This window comes from Merops nubicus, unplaced genomic scaffold (assembly GCF_000691845.1).
Source record: "Merops nubicus isolate BGI_N331 unplaced genomic scaffold, ASM69184v1 scaffold20214, whole genome shotgun sequence".
In the NCBI taxonomy this organism is placed as follows: domain Eukaryota; kingdom Metazoa; phylum Chordata; class Aves; order Coraciiformes; family Meropidae; genus Merops; species Merops nubicus.
This window is the reverse complement of record NW_008603812.1, coordinates 27,405-51,205: the sequence shown is the minus strand read 5'-3', so window position 1 is coordinate 51,205 and position 23,801 is coordinate 27,405. Positions and strand designations below refer to the sequence as shown.

Below are 23,801 nucleotides of genomic sequence, written 5' to 3'. Positions count from 1 at the left end.
TGGCACCTGCGCGTCGCGGTATGAAGCGGCTTTTGCGGGGCGGGGGGTGCAGAGGTTTGTTTTCGGCACCTTGATTGCGCTCCTGGGCGAAAGGCGTGTGCCGGGGCCAGGCAGGACAGGCTGAACTCGCAGCAGGGTTGAGCGAGTGTTTGCAGCTTCGCGCAAATAGAATTTGTGTGGCGTTGGTTTCTCTTAAACTGACGCGCTTCGGCTGCTTTTAAAATTTAGACTGGGTATCTATTGGACATGAAGGGAAAGCTAAAACTGTTTCTGCAGGCTGCTGGAGAAGTGGCTCACCCTGCGTTCCTCCTAACGCGCCGGTGCCGCAGGAGCAGTCCCGGGGAGGCTGCGTGCAGGGGATATTTTTATCTCTAAAATCTAGATCAGGAGATCTGCAGTACAAGCTAGATTCAGTGTAGTCAAAGATTATTTAGCATCTTAGTGTGAGCTTGTACAAGCTTGACAATACTTCCTGCTGCTTTCCATGTAAGCGTTTCCAGTGCTGTCGTTGAATTCACGCAGCATTTCCCAATGTGCGGTGCTGACCCATTACATCACGACAAACTTTCAAATACCTGAATATGCTGATAGCAGTGACTCCGTTAGGGTTGTTCAACTGCTAAATGTTCAAGTTCTCAAGCTAACGAGTATTTTTTGGAGAAGTTCTTCAACAGGCTCATATGAGCTATGATGTACTTCCATTCTCACAAATGTTAATAATGTAACAGCACAACTATTAGATAATTTTGTACCTTTGCCACTTAATGCTGCGGCAGTATCTTTAAAAAACAGTTTAGGAACCCGTATTGTGTTTTTTTTTTTTTTTTTTTCTTTTATCGTGCACTTTTAATGGGTTTTACCAAGAGTAAAATCCAGTAACTGAAAAATTTACTTCAGTATTCCTTCAAGTCCTAGTATCTGGGCTTCAGAGTAGCATCGATACTGTTCCATACTTTCCCAGGCTTTTATACTTACTTCTACTTTTACCTGTGGAAAACAAATGCAACAAATATATACCAGAAGGCAGCTTTTATCAAACTTTTTTGAAACAGAGCAAATAGAAGAAACAGAAGTTTTCAGTTTAACTGTTGTTACAGAGGTTGCCACTCTGCAGGCTTGGGGAAACAACAGTGTTATCAAGCAATGACATAGTTGTACAGCATTTAAACAGTTAATTTTAAAGGTATGTATTGTATTCTGCAGAACTTGCCTTTTTTTTTTCTGCCTCCTCATTTGAGAGGAACTCTTCTGTACTCCGTGCTTTTACATTGTATTTTGTTGCCTTTTTTTTTTATTTCATGTCCTTATCCCGCAATTGGAATGATGTTGTAATAGATTTAAAGATGCTTAGAAATTTGAGATAATTCAGTCAAACACATAGGAAACAGAGCTACTACAGAAACTACTTTAAATTAGTGGATTTGAATTATTTTCAGTAAAACAATTCAATTTTGCTGCCTAGTCACAAAACATGAAGTTCCTAGTTTGTGAATACACCTTATAATGTGGAAAGGATGATGAGGAAAAAGCATTTGTATTATGATCACATACATAAATTTTTTACATTACACATTTTCTATTACTGAAAAATGCTATTTGTTAGAAATAACCAAATTATTATCAAAACCAGTAGTGCACTAGTCCTTTCCAATCAAAATCCTATGAGCATGTGAAACATTCCTAGTAAAAATAACTCCCGTTAACTGATTCAATTAAATTTGGATGATATGGTTTGCTACCCAGTAAAGGTGAGAGATCACCAGGAAGATATTCTTTGGAATTACTATCTGTTAACAGTCTCTGATAATTTAAGGAATTATTTTTGTCAAATCTTAAATTTAGCAGATTTTCCATTAATAGTTAAACCAGACTTTGGCTTTTCAGTCTTTTTTTTGTAGTGATATCTAACTCCTGATGTAGACGTGGATACTTTCTTGTATTTACAGCTTTGGAAGGAACAGCTTGTGTCCACTAAAATGTTGGGAGGCACTGTAGCTGTGTAAAGTTCCATAAACCAATTGCATGTGAAAATACGTGGTTATGTTTGTGTAACTGCACAGCTGTAACTTAAACTGCAATAATTTATTTTTTTTTTCATAAGTAATACACATTCTAAACTCTGTGTCTCTTTCCCCCTACCCTTTTTCACCCTCAAGTTTCGTGCCCTCAATTTATCAGTAAGTGATGCTAGGATTTTGTGGTTGTTCAGCTTGTTTTAATCTAGTTTTCCCTAAGAGTAATATATCAAATATCTGTATAGATACAGAACCACCAAAAAAGTAGACAGGCCTTGGAAGTGAGGGCCATAGCTTAAATACGGAATGTTAACACAGAACTGAACAACTGTCAGGAAATGTATTTTTAAAATTATTTTGCTAGTATGTGTAAGAGCTGTTGCAGTGACGTTGACGTTGACTTTAGACTGAACTCTCTCTTCTCAACCCAACCCTAAGCATAAGGGATGTTAGTATAGAATGTTATATATTCTATAGTAATGGTTTACCTTCTTTAAACTGACACTTTAATGACATTTCCCAAGTTGCAGGCTAAATAAATTTGACATAATCCTTCTGTTGATTTGAAAACTGAGAGGAGCAGAATCTGACAATGAAAAATGACAAATTCATATAGCAGTCAAATTTTCTGTCTATCTGCTTTTTTATTAGAGGCTTGTTGCTGTTTTGGAAATAAGCCTATAGACCTAGGATATATTCACAAAAGGTTTGGAATTATTAAAAAAATTTGGGGGAACCTTCTTGTGCAACTTGCAAAATGGTGGAAGAGCCTACCCTGAAAAGATTGCCATAAATTGTTCTTATTCAAAAGTATTTCCCTCTTACATAATTTAGAAGGTCTTTTTAAGGTTGGAGAATGCTATTGTTTCTACATTTTTTTTTTTTTTTTTTTTCTCAAGCAACACTAGATTTGTGACAGAAATGAGTATGGAAGAATCTAAAAAGTTCTTGAAGGTCATTTCAAAGCACTGCTGTTGGAATCTCTCCAATGGCAGTTACCATATGAGAAGAAATAAAAAAAGAACAAGAAAAAAAAAAAAAAAACACAACCTTATTGTTGCAGTAACACAATGGGAAATGATTGGCTAAAAGACAGTTATTTAAAGAGTCTTGAAGCAAGAGGTATTGCAGCTATATCAGTCCTCTTCTACAGTCCACCAAAAAGTTCATCTTAGAAAAGTTCATTTTCAAACCACTTTACTTTCCCATGCCCTTCCGTTGATGCTGCTGTAGCAGCCCAGTGCAGAGAAAATGAAGTTTGGGGCAACAAAGGGAAACAAGAAAACTGATCTAACTCTACCCACTTGGATATTTTTTCTTCATAGCTCTTGTGCACTTTAGACCTGACCTTTTCTTTCTTGACTTTCAGTCCCCAAGTGGTTCCACATACCTGTGCTAGAGCATGGGCTTTCTTTTCTGGGGAGCTATATGCTGGAAACAAGGAAGAGACATCTCTCATGACTGACTAAAATTGCATACCCAGTGCTTACAGTGTAACCTTTTTCAAAGGCATCCCTTCTGCATCCCTTGAATCCTTTTTCCAGCCTGAATGATAAGCATGCTGAAGGGTGAATATCTAACATGCCAAATGTGCTTGTGAATTCTAACTTACAGATTTGTTTGCCTCTCTCTAGTACTGGGAAAAACAAACAAACAAAAAACCACCACAGATGTATTTGCCTAAGAATTTTTTTTTTAATCTCAGAACAAAAATTTCCTGCCAATCAAATTTTGCTTGGTGACACTGTTATATATATTGCTGGTCTATGAAAATAAGGTGTACATACTCACACTCCCTGTGAATTTTCCTAAAAGCTGCTTTCAGCCATACTTGAAATAACTGTGAAGGTTGTTTAGTTTTTTGGTGAAAATGTGGGGAGACAGAAATTAATATTTTTATGGAGAGCATGGTGGTAGTAATACAAGTACTTAAAAAGTCTAACGTTAATGATGACGGCCTGTTGGACTGTCTTGTCTAATCAGACCCTAGGTATTTAAAAACTTTTGTAACTTTAAAAAGCAGATACCTTTTTTTCTGCAGTTGAATTGCAGAATGCTTTAAAATTTAAAAATTACTGGACTGTGACTTTTAAAATTCTTTGTGAATTGCTCCTAAGTGCTTTTTCTTGAACATATTTCCATTTCTGAATATGTATCCCATACAATGTTAACCAGTGAACTATTAAGAAGGATGCTGAATAGAAGAAAAATAGTCATAGATACATACTATATGCTACTTTGTTTTTCACTTTATGGATGATTGTGTCATGATTGTGTCTCCGAGTTTTAAGGTGATATTCCCATATATAGTCCAGCACATTATACTAACTCACTCTCCTGTGTATGTCTTTGTGAGCGAGTCTTATGCTGCACCTTCCTTTTTTTCAGACCTGCAAGGCGTGGGACAAGTTGTCTTGTGACAATTAATACTGACTTAGTCATGGCATTGCTGTATGCATTCATTTTTCAAAAGAAAGAAGGTTTTTTTGACAGATAATTTCACAGCTCTGGTATAGCTTTCAGGAAACAATCATTACTGCCATTAGTCAATAGCAATGATACTGAGGTGGAAATTTGCTCGTGGGCATGCCTGTCTCTCACTCAAAATTGGTTAAAAATGTGGAGGAGTTCAAAACTGAGTCATAACTTGGCACTGTAGAAGCAGCTTCCTCCTCCACCCTTCTCACTCCTAATTCCAGTCCTGACAAAATCACTACAAGAGACACACGCCTTCAGGAAAGGTAGAATGCACAGTCTTTATTCAGAAGTTTACTTAGTATCACATAATTATGATCAAAATGAATTGACATATATATTTCAAGGGTTTAATTTAGTAAATGAGCATCAGGAGGCTGTGCTGACTCCACTAAGGATGAAGTTACTTTTACAGTACAGAGCATTTCAAAATAGTACTGCTGGTTTAAGAGGTCTCATTCCTGCCTATGCCTATAGAGTATGCTCCTTCTGCAGCTGTGCTGTAGAACTGTGATGAGATGCTGTGAAGCATATTTATTTTTTATTTATCTCTGTTAAAGAGTCACTCCATCCCTCCTCTCAAGGACTGAAAATCTAAGTTCATAGTGAGCCCCATAAAAAGTAGAACAGGCCCAGCTGAGGGAGAAGTGTTTTCTGGTATAGGGTCTGCCATGAGCAGGCAGAGTGAGAACTTCCAAAGCTGGTATTGTTAAGTTTGGGTGTTGTGAAAATTACTGCGTTGGGCTCTAGTATGGCTTCATGAATACAAATAAAGATTACTGCAAGAAACACAATAAATACATCAAAATAAGGTTTATGTTCAAAGTTGAGGATGTATGAAATTTGCCTTGAAACTGAAGAACAAGGAGCAGAAAGGAAAGTAAAAAACCTGATTATGATTAAAAGGGCAAAGACAAAAGAAAAATCAATTTTTGTCTTCTTTCTTGAGGTTTGAACTTCTGAATAAGACTTAAATTGTGTAAGTGTAGGTGTAACTAAATGCAGCTAACTGATTAGTTACATCTTTTCTTCTTTTTACAGTGGCTTGGTTCAGCCCTTCCAATTTCAAATGTGAGATCATTTAAACTGATAGGTTTTCTGGCATAGTGATGAAGTATGGTGCTGAATAGGGATTACCCCCATTCACAGGGAAATCAGCTTGTCCAAGTTAATGCACAGAGTTAACAGTGCATAAAAATTCATTGTTTTATAATGTGCTTGGATTATTCTTGCATTAGGATGAGATTAGTGTTCTCATAATAGGATACAGTTTATACTTCTGACTCTGGGCATAGATTTGGGGAATAATAGGAGAATTGATGAAACCGAACAAAAATCATGATGTGTGGGAATACAAAAAGAAATCTATGTTGGTTGTTTTTGAGTGCTTGTTATTCTACAGCTTTATTAAAATAGTTTAGAGAAGAGGAAAATAATTAGAAAACCAGCTTACTTCCACACAAAGTGGGGGGATTTTTTGTTTTGGGTTTTTTTTTTTTTTTTTTTTTTTTAAGGCCTTATGCCTTAGACTAACAATAATGATTATAATCCCAGGCTATTTCTCCATGTGGAATGTGTTTGTGTTACTCTGATGGAACTTGAAATCATCAAAGTTGTTTTCTGGTTCTTTGCTCATCTGGTTTGTACAAACTACTGTACTCCTATAGAGGACCAATAGCTATCCATATAATTTATGATTGTCCTATAATTTTACTTTAGGTTTTCTGTCAAGACACTGATTGACCGTTCCTGTTTTGAGACTATAGATGATACTTCCCCTGAATTTAATAATTTTGCAGCCATTCTGGAACAGATTCTAAGCCATCGACTGAAAGGTATGCTAATTAACTTCCTTACTGGTGATGTTTTTGCTATGAGAATTTGTTTATGTAAAACCAGTGTGCATCCATAGAAACTCCTTGATGCCAAATGAAAGTGTTTGTTTTCTTTGTGTCCTGACCCTTTGCTGTTGCCTTCCTGATTGTTTGCATTACTGTGGAAAAGTGAAGGAAACAGGCTCTGCAAAATGTATTTCCCATGCTCTTGTTGGAAGTCTTCTTGGCTGGTAATTAAACAGGTGGATGTTGCCATGGTGTTGAGCTCTGGTTTTCTGCTTTATGATAAGGCTGTGTTCTAGGACTCTGAGAGACAATTGTGTTTTCTGCTTTAAATAAGCTGTAGAGAGCTTATCTGTGGTGCTGTTCCTTTTCTTTCTACCTTCCCTGCATTTGTTACCTTCTTTTCCACATACTGTGTTTAGATCCATTCCCACCACCCTAGTGAAGCTGCTTTTTGCTACTGGAATGTAATGGATCTGGATTAAATTGCTTTTGAGAAAGGTCAGTTGCTGATTTTTCCTCTTGTACCAGAGTCAGATGTTGTTCTAATTGAGGAAAATGTCTTTGCACTTTCTGATTGTTCTAGAGGAAGCTGCTTTGCTAAAAGAACAGAGTGTGCCTTAGCATTAACAGTTGCTAGAAAAGGACTTTGGAACCTTCTCCTTATTCCTCAATTCTGTCTAGTTTCTGAAATTATTTGGTGATTATGAAGGACATCATAATCATCTAAATATAGATGTGTAGTATGACAACCCACTCCTTTTTATACATTTACTTTTTAATAACTTTAATAATTTTTCATAACTGAGCTTTGTGAACAATGTTGTGTGTAGGCTAATGTTTCAGTGGCACGATTTCTACCTGCTGTCATTCTATCAGGGGGTGGGGGGAGGGGAAAAAGAATCACACAGTGGAGTAGAAACATAATGTTTGTCACATACTGGCAAAGATTATTGGAGTGATTATGGGTACTTAGCAACTTGACACGTCAGGGGAATTGCTCTGTTTTCTCCTTCTCCCCCAGCTTCAGTGATGTTTGAGCAAAAATCATTATGATTTTTATAATTTCTTTCCCCCCGACATTCTTTTGCTTCACAGTCTATTGTTCAGGAGAGGCAGTACAGAGAAGAAGCCTTGACAGGTTGGCAAATGAGTTACAGGTAAATGGAATTTGCAAGTAAAGAATCATTTCAAATAAGAAATAGAGAAAATCGAAAAGCTAAATTGTTGTTTCAGTCTTCCCCTTGTAATTGCCAGTATGATTTTTCTAAGTTTGCAGAGTTCAATAAAAATACAGAAGAAGGCAGCAACTTCTGCATTGCATTGCAAACAGGGAATGTTTTGGTAATAAGCTAGATCACTGTAATTGTTTTATTATTTAAAAACTTGAAAGGGAAATTGAGACAATAAATGTACTATGGTAATTCACATCTTAAGTGAGTATATATTATACAACACAGGGCTTGAAAGAAACTGCATTTTATTGATAGATATGATCTATATATTCTGTATGCATACTTTGTGTCAGTAGAGCATGCTAAAAGCAGACTGGTGACTGCAGTAGGTTGCATAAAATCTTTTAAAGCGGTCAGAATATATGTGCTCTGTTTGTCTGTGGTAAGATAAATGGCTTCATTGATATCAAAGTTGTCAGGATAATCCCATGGCAGTATAGTTGAACAGATGATCCAGATTTGAGAGTTTGAGTATATAGACCTTAATTTTCTAAAGGCCATAGCAAATAACAATTCTTAATCTTTAGCTTCCTTTGAAAGTACTGAGTGAAAAAGGAAGAAATTTTTTAAAAAGGGCAATTAATTTGCATTGTAAAGGACTACGTTTATTTTTATTATAAAACTTCTACTGACAACTGCCTTTTCTGACGTTAAACGTAATATATTTTTAATGAGCGAAGCATAGCTTTGACAGAATATGCTGACTGTTGCTACTTGCTTGTTTCATATTCAGAAAAGATCCAGGCAAAACAAAACGAAAGAAGGATAGTCATATTAAGGGGAAAAAATGTTCAACTACTTGGATTACAATTTTATGCTTTTCCTGAAACCATTGCAATTAAAATTCTGAAATAATAGGTCTCCAAGCCTCAGCCTCGATGTTCTGCTAAAAATGCCAGTTATAGCAATATGAGCACCATTTTAAAATTGGATTTTTTTTGTTAGGTAGCTGTAATGGTTTGAAAACAAACCAGTGAGAGACTCCAAGTCAGAAATACAATTTAATAAGAAAAAAAAAAAAAATAAAAGCAATAATACAAAGGAAAACCACAAACAGAGTCAGAATACAACCTGATACTCTGTAGTTAGGGTGGTGGTAGCAGTCCAGATGAAACAGTGGTCTCGTAGAAAAGATCTGGTAGCTCTTGTCCTCTGGAAATCCAGTGGGTAAGGCCCCCTGTGCTGTCCTGAACCCCAGTTTATATCCAGGTGGGAGCACTTGGCTCCTCCCCCTGGGTGGAGCATCTCACAATGGGTTGATATCAGTCTATGAGTCATGCAGTGGGTCCTTGATGGTCCATTAAACAGAAATAGCTCCTGGGGGGCCTCTGTATGAGTCATGGGGTGAGGCATGGATGGGCCCATTAACAGGGAGGACTCCTCCTGCTGGGTGGGAAAGGTGTTAACATCTCCCCTGACCTTGGACCTCTTTCCTTATCTGTTATAGCCTGGGGTGTGAGGTCTGTCCTGGGCAGCTGCTACCCATGATTTTCTTACCAGCCCATGAGCACTGACATAGAGAGTATAGAATACACAGTTTTGGTTCTACCCACATAAAGATAAACTGGTCCCAGCCCCTGTAACCATGACAGTAGCTGATATGGCGTTACCAGCTCTAAATAGCAAAAGGGTCATTAAACAACATTTGTAGTTGTTTGAGTGGTTTTGTTGCAGTTTTTTCTTTTCAGAATCATTGAAGAATTTAGTTTAGAAAGTACCTTAGAAAGTCATCTAATCTAACTTCTTTCTCAAAGCAAGGCTGTCTCAGATTGCTGATGACATTTTCCAGCTGAGTGTTGAAAATCTCTGTGGCATTTCTTAAATTCAGTCCAGTTTGCTACAGATTTTTTTTTTTTTTCCCCACTCCCACTTTGTTCTTACCTTTCCCTTATAATGGCTATGGTCTTCACCAGATCCAGGATGAGCCAGACCAGGAAGTCAAAGGGGCAGAAAGCAAATGACTTTCACAGTGGATGCACTTCTTTAACCCAGTAGCTCATTTTCTTAAGAGTAGTTTAGATGTGTGTGTTTGCTTAGTAACAAAAAGAGGTCAGCATCAATATGTCAGTTCACACAACGGAGATCTGTGAACAGTGCTTCAGTGCAGATACCTGTTAGTGTGATACAGAAGACTGAGCACATATGGTACCAAAATAGTTCCAAAGAAGGTAATTTAATATGCCATGGCCAAAAGGCAACATCTTTACTAATTAGTTATATGTACACCAATGCCAATAAGTAGCAGCCAGGAATAGGTCACTGTTGTTAGAAAAAGCAGTCTGGCTCACAGCCTGTGTTTGAAATGCCCTAAGGAAGCAAGAGTGAGTTTGGGTGAGCTATATTAACTGTCTCTTCAGGGTTGGCAAGCTATTGACTACCTTCCACTCTAGAAAGTGGAGAGACTCTTATCCCTGTACTGTGTAATATGTATGTGCATTATAGCTGGTACTCCCTAAAAGCCCTGGATTTGTACTGAGTTCAGAGTAGACCAGATATCATCCTGAGAAGGGTATAAAGCATGTGTTCTTCCTGTTATTAAAATAATCAGTGTGGTATGCCTGTTGGCAACATGTGAGACTACTGAACAGGAAAATTGAAGATCTTGAAAAGGTAGGAGAGAAAGGAGTAACAAAAGGAAGTGACTACTCTCTTCTTCCTTCTCAGGACTAAGAATTTACATGGTTTTATAATGCAGTAGAGAGTAAGTAGTATTCTGAAGGTAAGTAGTATTTAAGATCTCTGGACCAAATAAAACCTATAATCCTGAAAGGATTTTAACAGATTCATATACAAATACATGTGTGTTTGATAATCTTTAAAGCAAGCTGGGTAATTTTTTTTCGGGAGCTATTTTTTTCCCCCAGATAGTTGTTTGGAATTTGTTCCATTCTTAACTGTTCTGTACTGTGGAGATTAAGCTATATCTTGTAGTTATCTTGGTGGTTTCTTGTTTTCACTGTTGACCACAGACTTTTCATCTCTATTTCATCTAAGTGGCCTTTTTATCAGATCAGCTAAGTCAATATAGTTAGTGCAAAAATAGTAGAGGGCATCAAAAGATGTTCAGTAACAGTACTTGGAATTGCTTCATAGGTTTATCCTAGCTGATGTGAAACCTGAAGTCAATTCAAAGTGATATATGTGTTGTATAATATCTCACAATGTTGTATGGTTTTCTACCTTTTTCTATCACTTTAAATTGGTTTTAATTGAGTTAGTACTGAAGAGCATCAATAATTATTATAGATTTTTATGGCTGTCGCAAACATGGTTCTGAAAATTGCCATGTGTATGTATTTGACTTACTAGGTTTTCATTTCTAGGATCCTTTACAGGAAAATTTTAGCAGTTTGTATCCAAACTGCTAGACATTATACATGCTTAGAAATAGTTTTGGTGTGCTTGTTTTTCTTTTTTGTTCTAGAAAACTTAGAGTCAGTAGTAAGCTTCTAGTGATGAGTGTTGCTGGAGTGGAAATATAAGTACAATAGTTCTCTTCCTTTCCTCATTCTATAAAATCTTCTAGTTGCATGCATCATCAGTTGCCTGGTGGTAGTAGTAGTAGTAGTAAATGGCTCAACTAGTGATGTCACTGGTAAATATTCAGTTTTTGTACTTCTTCATAGTAAAGTGAGTTATTAAATAATGAATTTCTGAAACAGTGAAAGACTTTTCTTATATCTGCAGTGCACAATTTATCTTTTCCCGTACGGTTTTTATTTTAGTTATTTATTTTTAGGAGGAAAAAAAGCAGTTGCTACAACCTGCTATTTCATGCAGTCTCTTTTTAAACAGTAAATAATTAATATAATTTATATTAAGTAAAATTCACTGACTTCTAATAATTAAGGCATAAACAGTGGTTACAAAGGGAAAGGATATTAATTATGTCTGCAGAAGACAATTTGTGCGTGTAGGTCTAGGTCATAGGTGAGGAAGCAGTGTTCTTTGAATAAGTAAGATGCAGCTTGTAATGCTGCTCATCCTGAAAGAGAAGTCTGCTGGATAAAATAATTAAGGTAATGGAGATTAACTGCCAAAACCAGTAATGTTATTCCTGTTGGAATAGCTGTCATCTTCTGTGTCTTCTGATGACATTAAACTTCATGGAGGTGACAACATGCTTTTTGTCCTTTGGACCTCCCTCCCAGGAAACTTACTCTTTCTTTAAGAAATACTTTGACAGAATATTAGCTGCGTACTGAAATCAAATTTCAAGATTATTAGGACCCTTTAAAATTTAGGTATTTTAGAATCAGTCATAGAACAGCCCAGGTTGGAAGTGACCTCAAAAGATCATCTAGTCCAACCATTTGTGTGAAGGGGAGCCTGGAAGAGATTATCTAGCACCCTTTGCAATCACATCTTGAAAACCACTAGCTATGGGGACTCTACCACATCCCTGGGGACGTTGTTCCAGTGAATGGTTGTTCTTACTGTAAAAAAATTTCTTATGCTTTCTTATGGATGAATCTCTCCTAGTGTAACTTGTGCCCATTGCCCGTTATCTTCTGAATATGATTCCTTGTAAAGAAAGAGGCTACATCCCCTTTGTAGCTACCCTTTAAGCACAGAAATACTGTGATGAATTCCCCTCTGAACCTTCTCTTCCCTGGGGAGAAAAGACCCAATGCCTTCAGTCTTACCTCATGGGGCAGGTTCTCAAAGCCCTTGGAATGTATTTATAGCCCTTCTTTGGACCTTCCTGCGTCTGTCCATGTTCTTCTTGATTTGGGGGGCCCAGCACTGTCTGCAGGACTCCAGGCACAGCATGACAGGTGCTGAGTAGTGGAACTATTTCATTCCTCATTCTTTAGAGTTGTTGTGGCTGTTTATGTTGGGTGCATTGAAGGCCAAATAGAATTTCATATGCTGAAAGCTTTTAAAAATGTAGGGAATATACAGATTAGTATATTATTTAGTAGGTCTTAAAATAGGTTTTCACTATTCTTGGCCAATCTTTTCCACCATTTTTCTGTGTATAGAACAATTAAGGAAGTTTTTCTTCAAATGGTGTTAATTACTAGACTGGGGCAATGTTTAAAAATGTAGGGAGAAATTAGGAGGATATAACAGTCCTTGGTTCAAAAAAGGTCCTGAGCCAGCTGTGACTTTCAAATGAAGATAATTCCTGCTGAAGCCTGAAATCCATCATACCCTCTTATAGAGCTGGCTGCGAGATAAGAGCCCACTGTTACATCAGAGTATGTTGTAATTATGGCCACCTTGCTTTGCTGATCAATTTAAGACAAACTAGGTGCTGGATGCATTTCTGTTATAAAGGTATTTTGGTTTTTAAATGACGCGTTTTTCATGTGTTTGTTAATAAAAGGAATTGCTCTGAATTAGTGACCTCAGAAAGCTAAAGAGTGAAACACTCAATTTTTTTCAGAATCTATTTTGTCCTTAGGTTAGTTTGAAAAAGTTATGGAAGTTATTTTATGGTATGCTTGCCTTTTACTTGGCACTGGAATTGGTGACGCAAAGTCACCTTCATACTTAAGTTGCATTTAATCTTGCAGATGTAATCCCCAGGGCAGAAATTTTTCTGATATGGTAAAGAATATGAAAAATATCTGTAACTTTTTGTGTTGTTAAAATGCTGTTGAATTCTCATTGCTATCTCCTATACTTGGCATTTCAACAAAAACAGTAAGCTTGTGAGAGCATTTACTTCATGGAAAGTCTTTTATTTTATTCCTTAGAACTGAGAAGATCTGAATCTACAGTAACTGAAGCACTTTGGGATTTTTATTTTCCTTTGGTGTATTGAGTGGTATATATCAATTCTTCACACTTCTTTAAAAAATAAGTCTTTTATCAAGCTTTTAATTTAACAAATAAATCTGTGTGGTGAAGTAAGCACCAGATGGACCACAAAGGTGAATTCCATCCACTCTCTAGGGGAAAAAAAACACGCTACTTGAATTTCTTAAGATCACAGGAGACAGATCTTTGACACTACTCTGGCTATGCATGGAGCTACAATAAGTCATGCTAGATAAAAATATCTTTGTCGTCATCTCTTGGCATTTTATTTTTGGTGTGTATGATTTACAGTCTAATATTCTTTCATAAAATCTGGGCTTTTTAACAGCAAAAGAATTAGTCTTTCTGATAAATTAGTAATGGTTCAGAAGTACAGCTTAAGACTCAAAATAAAATCAGCTTAACAATATCTCATTTTATATGGAGAAAAGGTTTTGCACTTACGTTACAATGACAGTCACCGGAGGGCAATGTTCATCTTACTGTTTACATGCCTGTTTGCAGTTGTGTGCCATTAAGTCTGAAAAATGGGGCTGAACTGTTGCTTATGTGATTTAATTTATTTTGTGTGGAGCAGTTGCAAATGCTATGTAATTTTGCCTTTTGTTTTCTAACTGAAATACATTCCAAGCTGGGAAAAAAATTTGAAGGATTTTGGTGAAAGCTCCAGAAAAGAGGTTGATTTGCTCGATTCATTTTGGTCAGCTTTCCAAGGAATGTTTCATGTACTTAAAAGGAATTGTGACTGCAAAAATTTTCTGATCAGGCATCAATTTCCCCTTCAATGAAAGCAAATTTTGAAAAATTCCAGTCTGCTGCTAAAGTAAACAGTACCACAGCAAAGAGTGGTCTTTTTTTTGGTATATGTATTTACATATATAGAATATATTTTCTTTTAAAGAACAAAATCCTTTTTGGTTGACTGTGGGTGGAACCACTTGTTTCATTAATAAAGCAAATAACAAATATTTCTTGCATCATATTTAAGTCACAACGGTGTGTGGCTCTGTTGTGATTTAAGTCATGTGAAGAACTCTTGAGTATTATTATAGTATACTAACACAAAAATATGTATATGTACACAGAAGCCCCAAACATCTCTTTGTGCGTTGGTTTCAAACCAGGGAGAAAGCATAATGCAAGTTTTTTTACAACCATGAGCCACTTTTCAGTAGGAATTTATGGTCTTCCGATTTTAAAATCCTGTTAGTACATACAACTTATAAGGAAGTATTTTAATGAGGTTTATCTCCAATAAGCAGAAAGGGAAGTTCCTGAATCCTTATATATCTTGTATTTTGATTTAAGGTCAGATCACCTGGTTCGGCTATGAAAGTCCTCGTAGTTTCTGGGACTACATACGAGTAGCTTGCCGAAAAGTCTCTCACAATTGCATCTGCAGTATTGAGAACATGGAGAATGTCGGTTCTTCTAGAGCCAAGGTAGGGAAGAGAAAGGTCAAATTGACTTATTGTTCTGTGTAAAATAAAGCTGGTGTTTCTTTACCCAGAAGAAAAACACATTACTAAGCTTGCCCCACAATATTTTTCATTGTTTGAAGTAATTATTTTTATATGTAATTAGTGAATATTTACTTAAAAAAAAAAAGCCACCACTTTAAAATCTGAATGCGTTTACTTCTAAATTTGTTGTGGTAGAAATATTTAGCTTATTATATACAAAATCTTTTTTAGTTTTAGTGTGAATTTGTGTAGTGAGTGTGGAGAGCAGTTTTGAATTTTTAAAGGTTCATGTGGGAGTGTTTTGGATGACCTTATCTAAAAATGTTAGATGCCTGTTGACACAAATACCAATGGCATGCATCAGATTTATTTGTGCTCCAATTGGGTGTCTGCTTCAGCCTGGAAGCTGTTACTAAGGGTTTGCCAGTGCTAGTTAACCCTCCTTCCACTGGAGCTAAGCAGCATCATCAGGGTTTGAATGTTTCACTCATATTCTAAATAACTGCAACATAGAGGCAGCTATCCAAATAAGCATCCTTTTAATTTTGGTGCATTCTATGCTGAAGTTTTGGGAGTGTTGTTGGTGTTTATGAAAGTGATTTTTTGTTTTTGATATTTAGCATCTGCGTATCTTAGGTTTTGTTTGATCTAGGTCTCTAGAAAGTGGTTTTGGTAGTATGTGTCTAGTGATACACAGCTAGATATCAATGAGCACAAAATATGTTAAGCAGAAAGATGTCTTGCTACTTACATAACTATTTGTAAGTTATATGAGTTACAAGGTATGTTCATGGTGTTCTCACACTGACAGTCGTAACCATGGCAGCCTTTTGAAATGTCTCTTTCTCATAAACTACAGTTCTGTGCACTAGACCTGTAAACATAGTGGAATATAGAAGTGCTGGGGTTAGACTGCCAGCCCTGAATGAGGTTTGGTATATGGATAGTGTCCACGACCTGTCAAGAAGGACCTTCCTGATTGGTTTGCACCCAGGGCCTGGCCAGCCTTGGGTGTGAACTGATGAGGAGATCACCATCAACTGCCCCTGCCTTCCACATTAACTTAGAGGCAGGGGCAAGAAGCCACCTCTGTAAGAACTGACTGGACTTGCAATGAGGTTGAGAGATCTGCCTACACAGTGTATGTGTTGTGTGGGGATTCTGGTTATTGAAGGGGCTCCCTGACTTTTCACAGCAAGTGGAGTTCCTAGGACGGCACAACAAGATCACTAAATTCTGTCTGGGAAACTGTTAGATAATTTTACTCGTGGTCTGGCTGGTTCCATCTCCCATGACATGGTTCCTTGGCCAGCTTGCTCCCTTCTTCACATCCCCTGTGGTGGGTGAGTGCATTGCCTTGTTCCTCTGGCTGTCTGGCGCTTTGGATCTCTGGTGTGTGATGTGGGAGCAGAGGCAGGAGTTTGGCTGCTGGTCTGCCCATTGCTGATAATATCATTCTGTGTTGGGCAAGCAATCAGCAGAAGAAACATACATTCCTAAAGGTTTGTTTTGAAGCTATTGCTACTGTTTATAGAACTGTTTGAATGAAGTTTTGCTTTTGGACTACAAGTTTTAGGTTTCTTAGATTGAATTTCATTCTTGTATATTATCTGCACCTTCTATAATGATGTTCTTACTGAGGGGAAAATAACTTATATAAATTACAAAATAAAAATACGTCACTGAGTTATATTTTTTTCTTTATTGGTACCACAAATATTTGAAGGAGCACAGAGAATTAGTTCCTACTTAAATCACTTTGAGGGTTATTGCTGTTTTTCAGTGTAACCTATCAGATGCTTCCAATACCATTATCTTTAAAATTAAAAACTTTCTGGCATGATCTGCTACTGCTTATGCACATGAGATTATCAAAAGGGTAGAGTATAGAATTAAAGCAAAATCTTTTTTTATTTCATATTTTGAAGAACTTTATTTCACAATAGAGTTTATTTTTAAAAACTCATTTTCTATTATTATTATAATGAATTACATCTTGGAAACAATTTCTATCTAGTCGTAATTTTATCAATCAGTTAATTTTACCCAGGTAGATCAACTATATTCTTTTTTGGATGTAAAAATAAGTGTTTCATTCTATAATATTTAAATATTCGATATCTGTTTCTTCTTGCAGGGTCGAGCCTGGATCAGAGTAGCACTTATGGAAAAGCATTTATCTGAATACATCTCCACAGCTCTGAGAGACTACAAAACAACCAGGTCTCTAATATTTTTGCAATATTTTAGCAAATGTTACTAAAGTGAGTGACTTAAGTTTGGAAGTGAATGGTCCACTTTGATTTTTGTAGGAAAGGGTGTCTGTAGTAAAAGAGCTGTAATCTAAATCTGGAGCTGGAATCAATTGCTTGGATTTTATCGTGGGTAAAACTACAGAATTTAAAATCCCTTTGTGGAAGTAAGTCTGGAATTCTTAACAGGTCAAAAGAGAAGAAAACCTGTCTCAAGAAAGAGATAATTCTGAAATTGTGCCATGATAAGGACAGAAGATGTAATGTTTGTTTCAAAATTAGGTATGGTTGACAGAAAGGCCTGGAGACAGTAAAAAAATAATTCTTATAGGAACTTTTCTTGAAGAAGAAAGGAAGAAAATTCCAGGAACCTTTTGAGAAACACAGAAGAATAGAATTGATGATCAGGCATATCCAGGACTCTGGATGAATATGGAAATGTGTAACAAATTTTTGTTGCACCTTCTAATGGTATAAAATGTTATGGACAAGAACTTGCTTTGTGATAGAAAATCCTCTGGCAGTTTTGGACTAGTTTGAGATAATGCGATTATTATATGATGCTGTGTCCTGTAGATTTATGAAGTCATCTAAATAGGAGCGAGTCTTTAAAATGTTTTGGTACCTTATGTTGAACTCTAAAAGTTTTAGACATACTGTATGGACTGTTTAAACAATAAGAATTTTCTCTGTCAGGACATCTGTTTATTTGGAATATTCTGTTTGTAATACTGTTTGTCCATATATCTCCATATATTTTGCCAATATTAGGATGTCTTTGAAACAGCTAGGTAAACATTCCATTTTGTTGACATTTCCAGAGCTGTTGTCCTTATATTACTTGTGTTTGTTTGCATTTACAGTAGACAAGAAGCTCATGAAACCAGGATTTAGGGAAAAGATTTACTTCTGTTTCCTCAAGCTGAAAAGCCCAGTTGGGTTTTTGAGGGGGAGATGAGGAGGAAGAGGATGATCACAAACTAAGTAGCTAATCAGTATATTCTTTGTCCCTGTTTGGTAGTGTGGTTTGTTTACTAGTGGATAACAGTGGTATTATTTTACTAGTAGTTTCAGATTAATGTGTTTGAATACATTAATGTTTAATATATTTGAATATTCTTTCAGTGATATAGCTTTTGGAAATAACCTCTTTTGCATTCCAAACATAATAAGTGCAAAGTTTGTTTTGAAATAATATTTTAAAATACATCTAAGGAAAATAAAAGTTACAGTTTCACATCTTGGTAGTGTGGATTTCAGATCCACCAGCAATAATGGACACATTTACTTTCTCACTCTCTCTTTTTTTTAAATTGGTGAGGCTGTGCACCATCGTCCTGGGTTCAGCTAGGACAGGGTTCATTTTCCCCAGAACTTTGGAGGCCACAGCCAGGATGGCTGGGCTGAACCAGCCAGTGGGCTGTTTGATACTGTGCTGAGCTCATGCCCACTGCCCAGGGGGAGAGCTGGCCCGAGGAAGAGGGGGTGGCTGGAGCAAGCTGCCCACCGGCCAGGGAGGGGTGTCTGGGTGGTGAGCTGCTGCATTGTGTGTCACATGGCTTATGTGCTGTTTCAGTAGTATTATTGGTTCTTCTTTCTCTGTGTTTTCTATTAAGCTGTCCATATCTCAGCCTGTGGGATTTTACCTTTTTCTCCCAATTCTCTTTCCCATCCCACCAGCGTCTGGAGGGTTAAAAGGGGAATGAACAAGTGGCTGTGTGATGCTTAGTTGCTGGCTGGGGTTAAACCATTTATTTAGTACTCTAAATTATGTATAGTGCTATATGTATATTTAATACTTATATGAACTATGAATATTGTATGTTACCCATGTGTACATAGTGTATGAGGTTGGTCTAGCATACTGCTAACTCATTTTAAACCTCTTTTGTGTTTAGGTGCCTGATCTTAGGGATGGTCCTTTAATGAAGCAGGGCATAATTAGTGCTGGATATTCATATTACACTTGGAAGGGAGTTGGATTAAACATGGGCACAGAATTATTTTTCTAACAAATTGCTTAGCAGAGGCTCTTAAAAATAGACTGTTCTGTTGTGAGATGTCAGCTGCTTTGCACTGAAAGAAGACTTGTGTTTTCCAAGGGGACTGTTTTGGCTGGATTACTGTAGCTGGTTTAAGAAATATTGCCACTGTCAGGCTAACATCTGCATCTCACCCTTACAAGTATGCCTGGTCTTTGTGTGTTTACTTCCTAGACACCACTGTGCAAGATGAACTCAACACGGTACAGATTGGTATCTAGCGGTGATTTTAAAAATGCCAGTGAAATGGTTTGAAATCAGCTTGTACTGGGAGCATTGTTGTTAATTCACAAATAAGAATACTGTACTGAATCAGACTGAAGTCCATCCAGCTCAATATTCTGTCTCAACTAGTGGCCAGCTTAGCCCCTGATGCCCTTCCTGATGTCAGAGTAGAGAGCCGAGTCTGTACGTCATAGCCTCAGTGTCAGGACTATAATCTCTGCCTTCCCAGAGGAAGCCTTCCAGACTTTTTTTCTTCTACTGAGAATATCCAAGGTCCTGGGACAGCTCATTTCCTTAGAGCAAATGGATGTCTCTTATGAAACTGCAAAAGTGGGACTTGTGACAGTCTGCTTTATCACAGTTCAATCTTTGCACAGTTCAGTCTTTGGAACTGTGCCCCAAAATGTGTCTTTTCTGGATGTTTGCCATGCAGACAACTCAAACTCTCGGTGAGCCATCCCATTGCTTTCATTCACACAGTTCTTAAAACAGATGGGGCTTTTGATAGGGCAGTGTTTCTGGTATGTGACAGATTGGTTGGATTCAGTAACGCAACTCCTTCTTGCAGTCACACCTTACTTGAATGTACAGGTGCTAGAACTGTGCACCTCGGTCTCCAGTAAGTGACCTTTCAGCCTTGCCTTCAGTATCAAACAGCTCCTGGTTTCCAGAAGTAATGCTCAGGTGATTCCTAGGGACCTTTTTGCCTCTGCTGCCACAAGGTCTCCTTTAATAGTGACACTAAAGTTCTGTGCCACTTGGCTGAACAGACCAAGTGCCTTTTCTGCAAGGCTGTTGTGTGGCAGTGGTGGGTCCTGTTCACTTGCTCTGTGCATGGAAGTTTTCTGTCTGCAGGTAGCTTCTGTGGTAGCTGGGAGGAGAAGATTAGAATAAATAGGAGAGAATAGAGAGGTGGTGAGGGAATACAGATTTTAAAATTACTGCTTCATCGGTCACTGTTCTCAAGCAGCCTTTGCAAGTCTGAATATACCCGAGGGTATGTGAAGTGGTTTTTCAGATCAAGACATAGAGTTTGAAAACTCTGGCCAATAGGTGTTTTGCAATAAAAAATGATTTTAAGAAAACACTTCCTTCAAAGAATGAAATTTTTAAATCTCAGAATAACTGGATGCAGCACGCATCTTCCCTGCATGCAATATTTTAAGAAAAAGTATACTACCTAGAAAATAGCTGATTTGTGAAAATATTTTTTACGAATATTTAACTACTAAAAATGAACAGGGAATGTTGAATTTTAAGAGCTGCAAGTACAACTGTGAGACAGAACTTTTCTTCTCATACAATGGAATAATGGGGTTATTTAATGTATGTCACACATTCTTCCTTTCAGCAGTAAAGTATGATATCTTCATCATTTTCTTTGCATTTTGTCTATCCTTTTTGTACTATTTCCTAGGGCCAATACTGTAAACTTTTTTTCTTCTGTCTAAGTTTTTATGTGCCCTAAGATTGTGCTGTTTAGTGCTGTACATTCTATTGGTTTGCTTTAACTGAAATGAAATATGAATGCTCATGGAGTTCACATAAGTTGTTAGTATTTAAACTGTATTTCTTAATTTTTCTGGTAACTATGAAAAACATTATTATCTGAGAGAAAATAGTATTAACTGAATTAATGTCTTTTTTTGTTGAAGGAGATTTTATGAGGATGGAGCAATTGTTCTTGGTGAAGAAGCAAATATGCTTGCTGGTATGCTGTTGGGACTCAATGCGATTGATTTCAGGTATTATATTATTATTATATTCAGTATTTGCATGCTTCATAACAAAGTGCTCAGGGAAAGTACTTATAAATCAGTGCATTACAGAAAAAAATGTTAGATTCCCTTGAAAATTTGAGAGACAAAACTTAGGTGAGGGGGGAAACGGGGGAGGGGGGAGAGATCTTTAATGGCTTTTCTGTATTCTTCTATATAGGAACAAATTTATGCTGTAGTTTATGTAGCTGCATGGTTACATGGTCTTTCAGATAGCAGAAGTCCTGAAAGCAATCAGATGTATAGTTGCAGAATATACATCAACCTTATTAAGTGAAGCTTACAGAATATTGGATCTTTCAAAGTCATTTTTAAACAGAGTAAAACTGTGTGGTTTAAGTACATGATTATGCCCTGGTACTCAATGACAGCATTTTAACTGCATATGCAGCGATTGTAGGTATCTTTAGTTTTAGCATTTCTAGATTTTAAAAGCTTAACCTACAATGTCTACTTAATATTAATGTGTGTCAGAGTATCATCAGTTTATGTGAATTTACATTTGCAGTCTCTATCTAGACTTGTGTGCTTTGTTATATGATTGATTCTGTCTTTTGGGGTAATGAAGGTGTAAGCACATCCTAGATAATACAAAAAACATCTTGGTGTTTATATATATATTTAAAAAAAAACAAGCAAAGGAAAAAAAAATCAGCAAGGTATGAAGACAGTACCTATGGAAAGATCAAACCTGAATGGGTTAAGGCCCTGTTAATATGCCTGGCTGAACCCACTTACCCTCATACACAGCCACTGTGGAAGGGTTTTGTAATACAACATAGGGAAGAGTCGAAATGCTCCTGGCAGTACACTGGTATTATCTACCCTGCAGCAGCTGTAGAGCTTGTCACAGACCAGTTTAGGAGATAAACTGGCAGAAAACAGCACACAATATGACTGGATGCGTTGAGTTATCAACTGTTGCCCAAAAGCCTTTGGAGATTTACTCCTTCTTACGTATCCTTATAGCATTTTTGGGGCTTGTTGAACCCTTCTGTGAAGCAGCTTAACTTCTTAGAGAGTAAAAACACCAGACCAAGAAAGAAGACAGGATAGTTCTTTAGTTGTTACCTGGTTTGGTTCATGGAAGCATCCTGTTAGTGGCAGAGACGATGGGACCATAAGCCTTAGAGAAGAGAATGAATAAAAAGGATTGAGTAATGTCTTCCGTTTCTGGTGGCAGTAAGCATTCATTTCAGCTGCCTGTGGAACTGCAACTGGATGCTAAAGGAAAAAAAAAAAAATTTCAGGTCTTGATGGCTGAACTAGCTCATCGTGGTGTCAGGTAAGTGCCAATGTCACTGTGAGGAGCAGAAAGGAAATGTCTAGTTGAGGTTTCTTTTTTCTTAAAAATAAAAAAAAAAAAAAAAAAGCAGTGAGGGAGAGGTTGAAAATGCAGGATAGCTTCTTTTGCTGGCATTTAGTCATTAGATTGGCTTAACTGCATCCTCAACATCTGTTCTGGGGGAACGGAAATGTGCTGCAGAATGATACGAGAGCTAGCCTTTTGTATGGCAAATTCAAATCTTACCAGATCTTATTACTCCAGGTTTTACACTATGTGAAATTAAACTGCTTCTGTATTAGCATTGTAGCTAGCAGGACTGTAGCTATACATGAAGAAGCAGCATAGCAGGAATAAGTCTGCAGTATGCAAATCCTCTCATAAATAATCATCAATTGACTGTATTTATCTTGCATGAGTCTCAGTGGTATGTACTACCAGTATGAGAGCTTAGTTGTGGGAGTGCACTTTGTTCTGCCTTTGTCCTTTGATTTCTAATATAATATTTACAAGGTATCTGTTAAGAGTATTCAAAATAATTATTGGTTCTTGTTAGAGACAGTTGTTTTTGCCAGTGCAGATTTTAAGAGCCTAAAAGTTTTCTGAGGAAAATAGGAACATTCAGCCTGAGGAAGAGAAGGCTACGGGGACATGTTATTGCAGCAGTATCTGAAAGTGGCCTATAAGAAAGCTGGGAAGGGGCTTGTAGTGATAGGACGAGGGCAATGGGTTCAAACTGAAACATGTTAGATTTAGATTAGGTATAAGGAAGAAATTTTTCATTATGGGGGTGGCAAGACACTGGAACAGGTTGCCCAGGGAAGTTGTGGATGCTCCATCACTGGAGGTATTTAAGGCCAGATTGGATGGGGCCTTGTGCAAACTGGTCTAGTGGGAGGTGTCCCTGCCCATAGCAGGGGGTTTGGATCTAGATGATTTTTAAGGTCTTTTCCAACCCAAATCATTCCATGATTCTATGATATTGCTACAGGAGTATTTTTATTGTGCCGCATATAACTCATAGTGTTGTAGTTTGAATGGGTGAGAAGCTGTAGCCATTCGTTGCATGTTATATTTGAGACTTTTTTTTTCAGCTCAGTCTCTTATAAATGTTGACTAGCTCATCTGTGTGGAACTGTAAATAAGTCTTTGGGGTGGAAATGGGGGTATCCAGGTGAAAACAGAATGTAAATATTTCTCCCTGAGAGCAGTGTGGAGTTAGATATCTACTTAAAATAATTGGCTTGGCAGGGGTGTTTTTTAGAGTGTTTTTTCTTTTCTTAGGGAAGAAAAACCTTCAGATGTACTTCTCAAATACCACTTAAGTGACTGCATTGTCAAAAATGGCACTTTGCAATTAAGTTAGCTAAAGCTGTGTCTTACTAGAATCTCTCTTTAGTGACAGAGACAGGAGTGAGGAATAT

The 23,801-nt window shown here is 37.2% G+C and overlaps 1 protein-coding gene across 1 annotated transcript in view; it reads left to right on the top strand.

Moving 5' to 3' along the window:
• Positions 1-6,209: 6,209 nt before the first annotated feature.
• RUNDC3B (RUN domain containing 3B) overlaps positions 6,210-23,801 on the top strand; it is a gene marked incomplete at its 5' end in the record, with an annotated part of 41,984 nt that continues 24,392 nt past the window's right edge. The window contains 4 exons of the mRNA XM_008938814.1: positions 6,210-6,325; positions 14,641-14,774; positions 16,933-17,018; positions 20,970-21,059. Of these exons, the coding sequence (XP_008937062.1) occupies positions 6,210-6,325; positions 14,641-14,774; positions 16,933-17,018; positions 20,970-21,059 (426 nt within the window). The remainder of the gene's footprint in view (positions 6,326-14,640; positions 14,775-16,932; positions 17,019-20,969; positions 21,060-23,801) is intronic.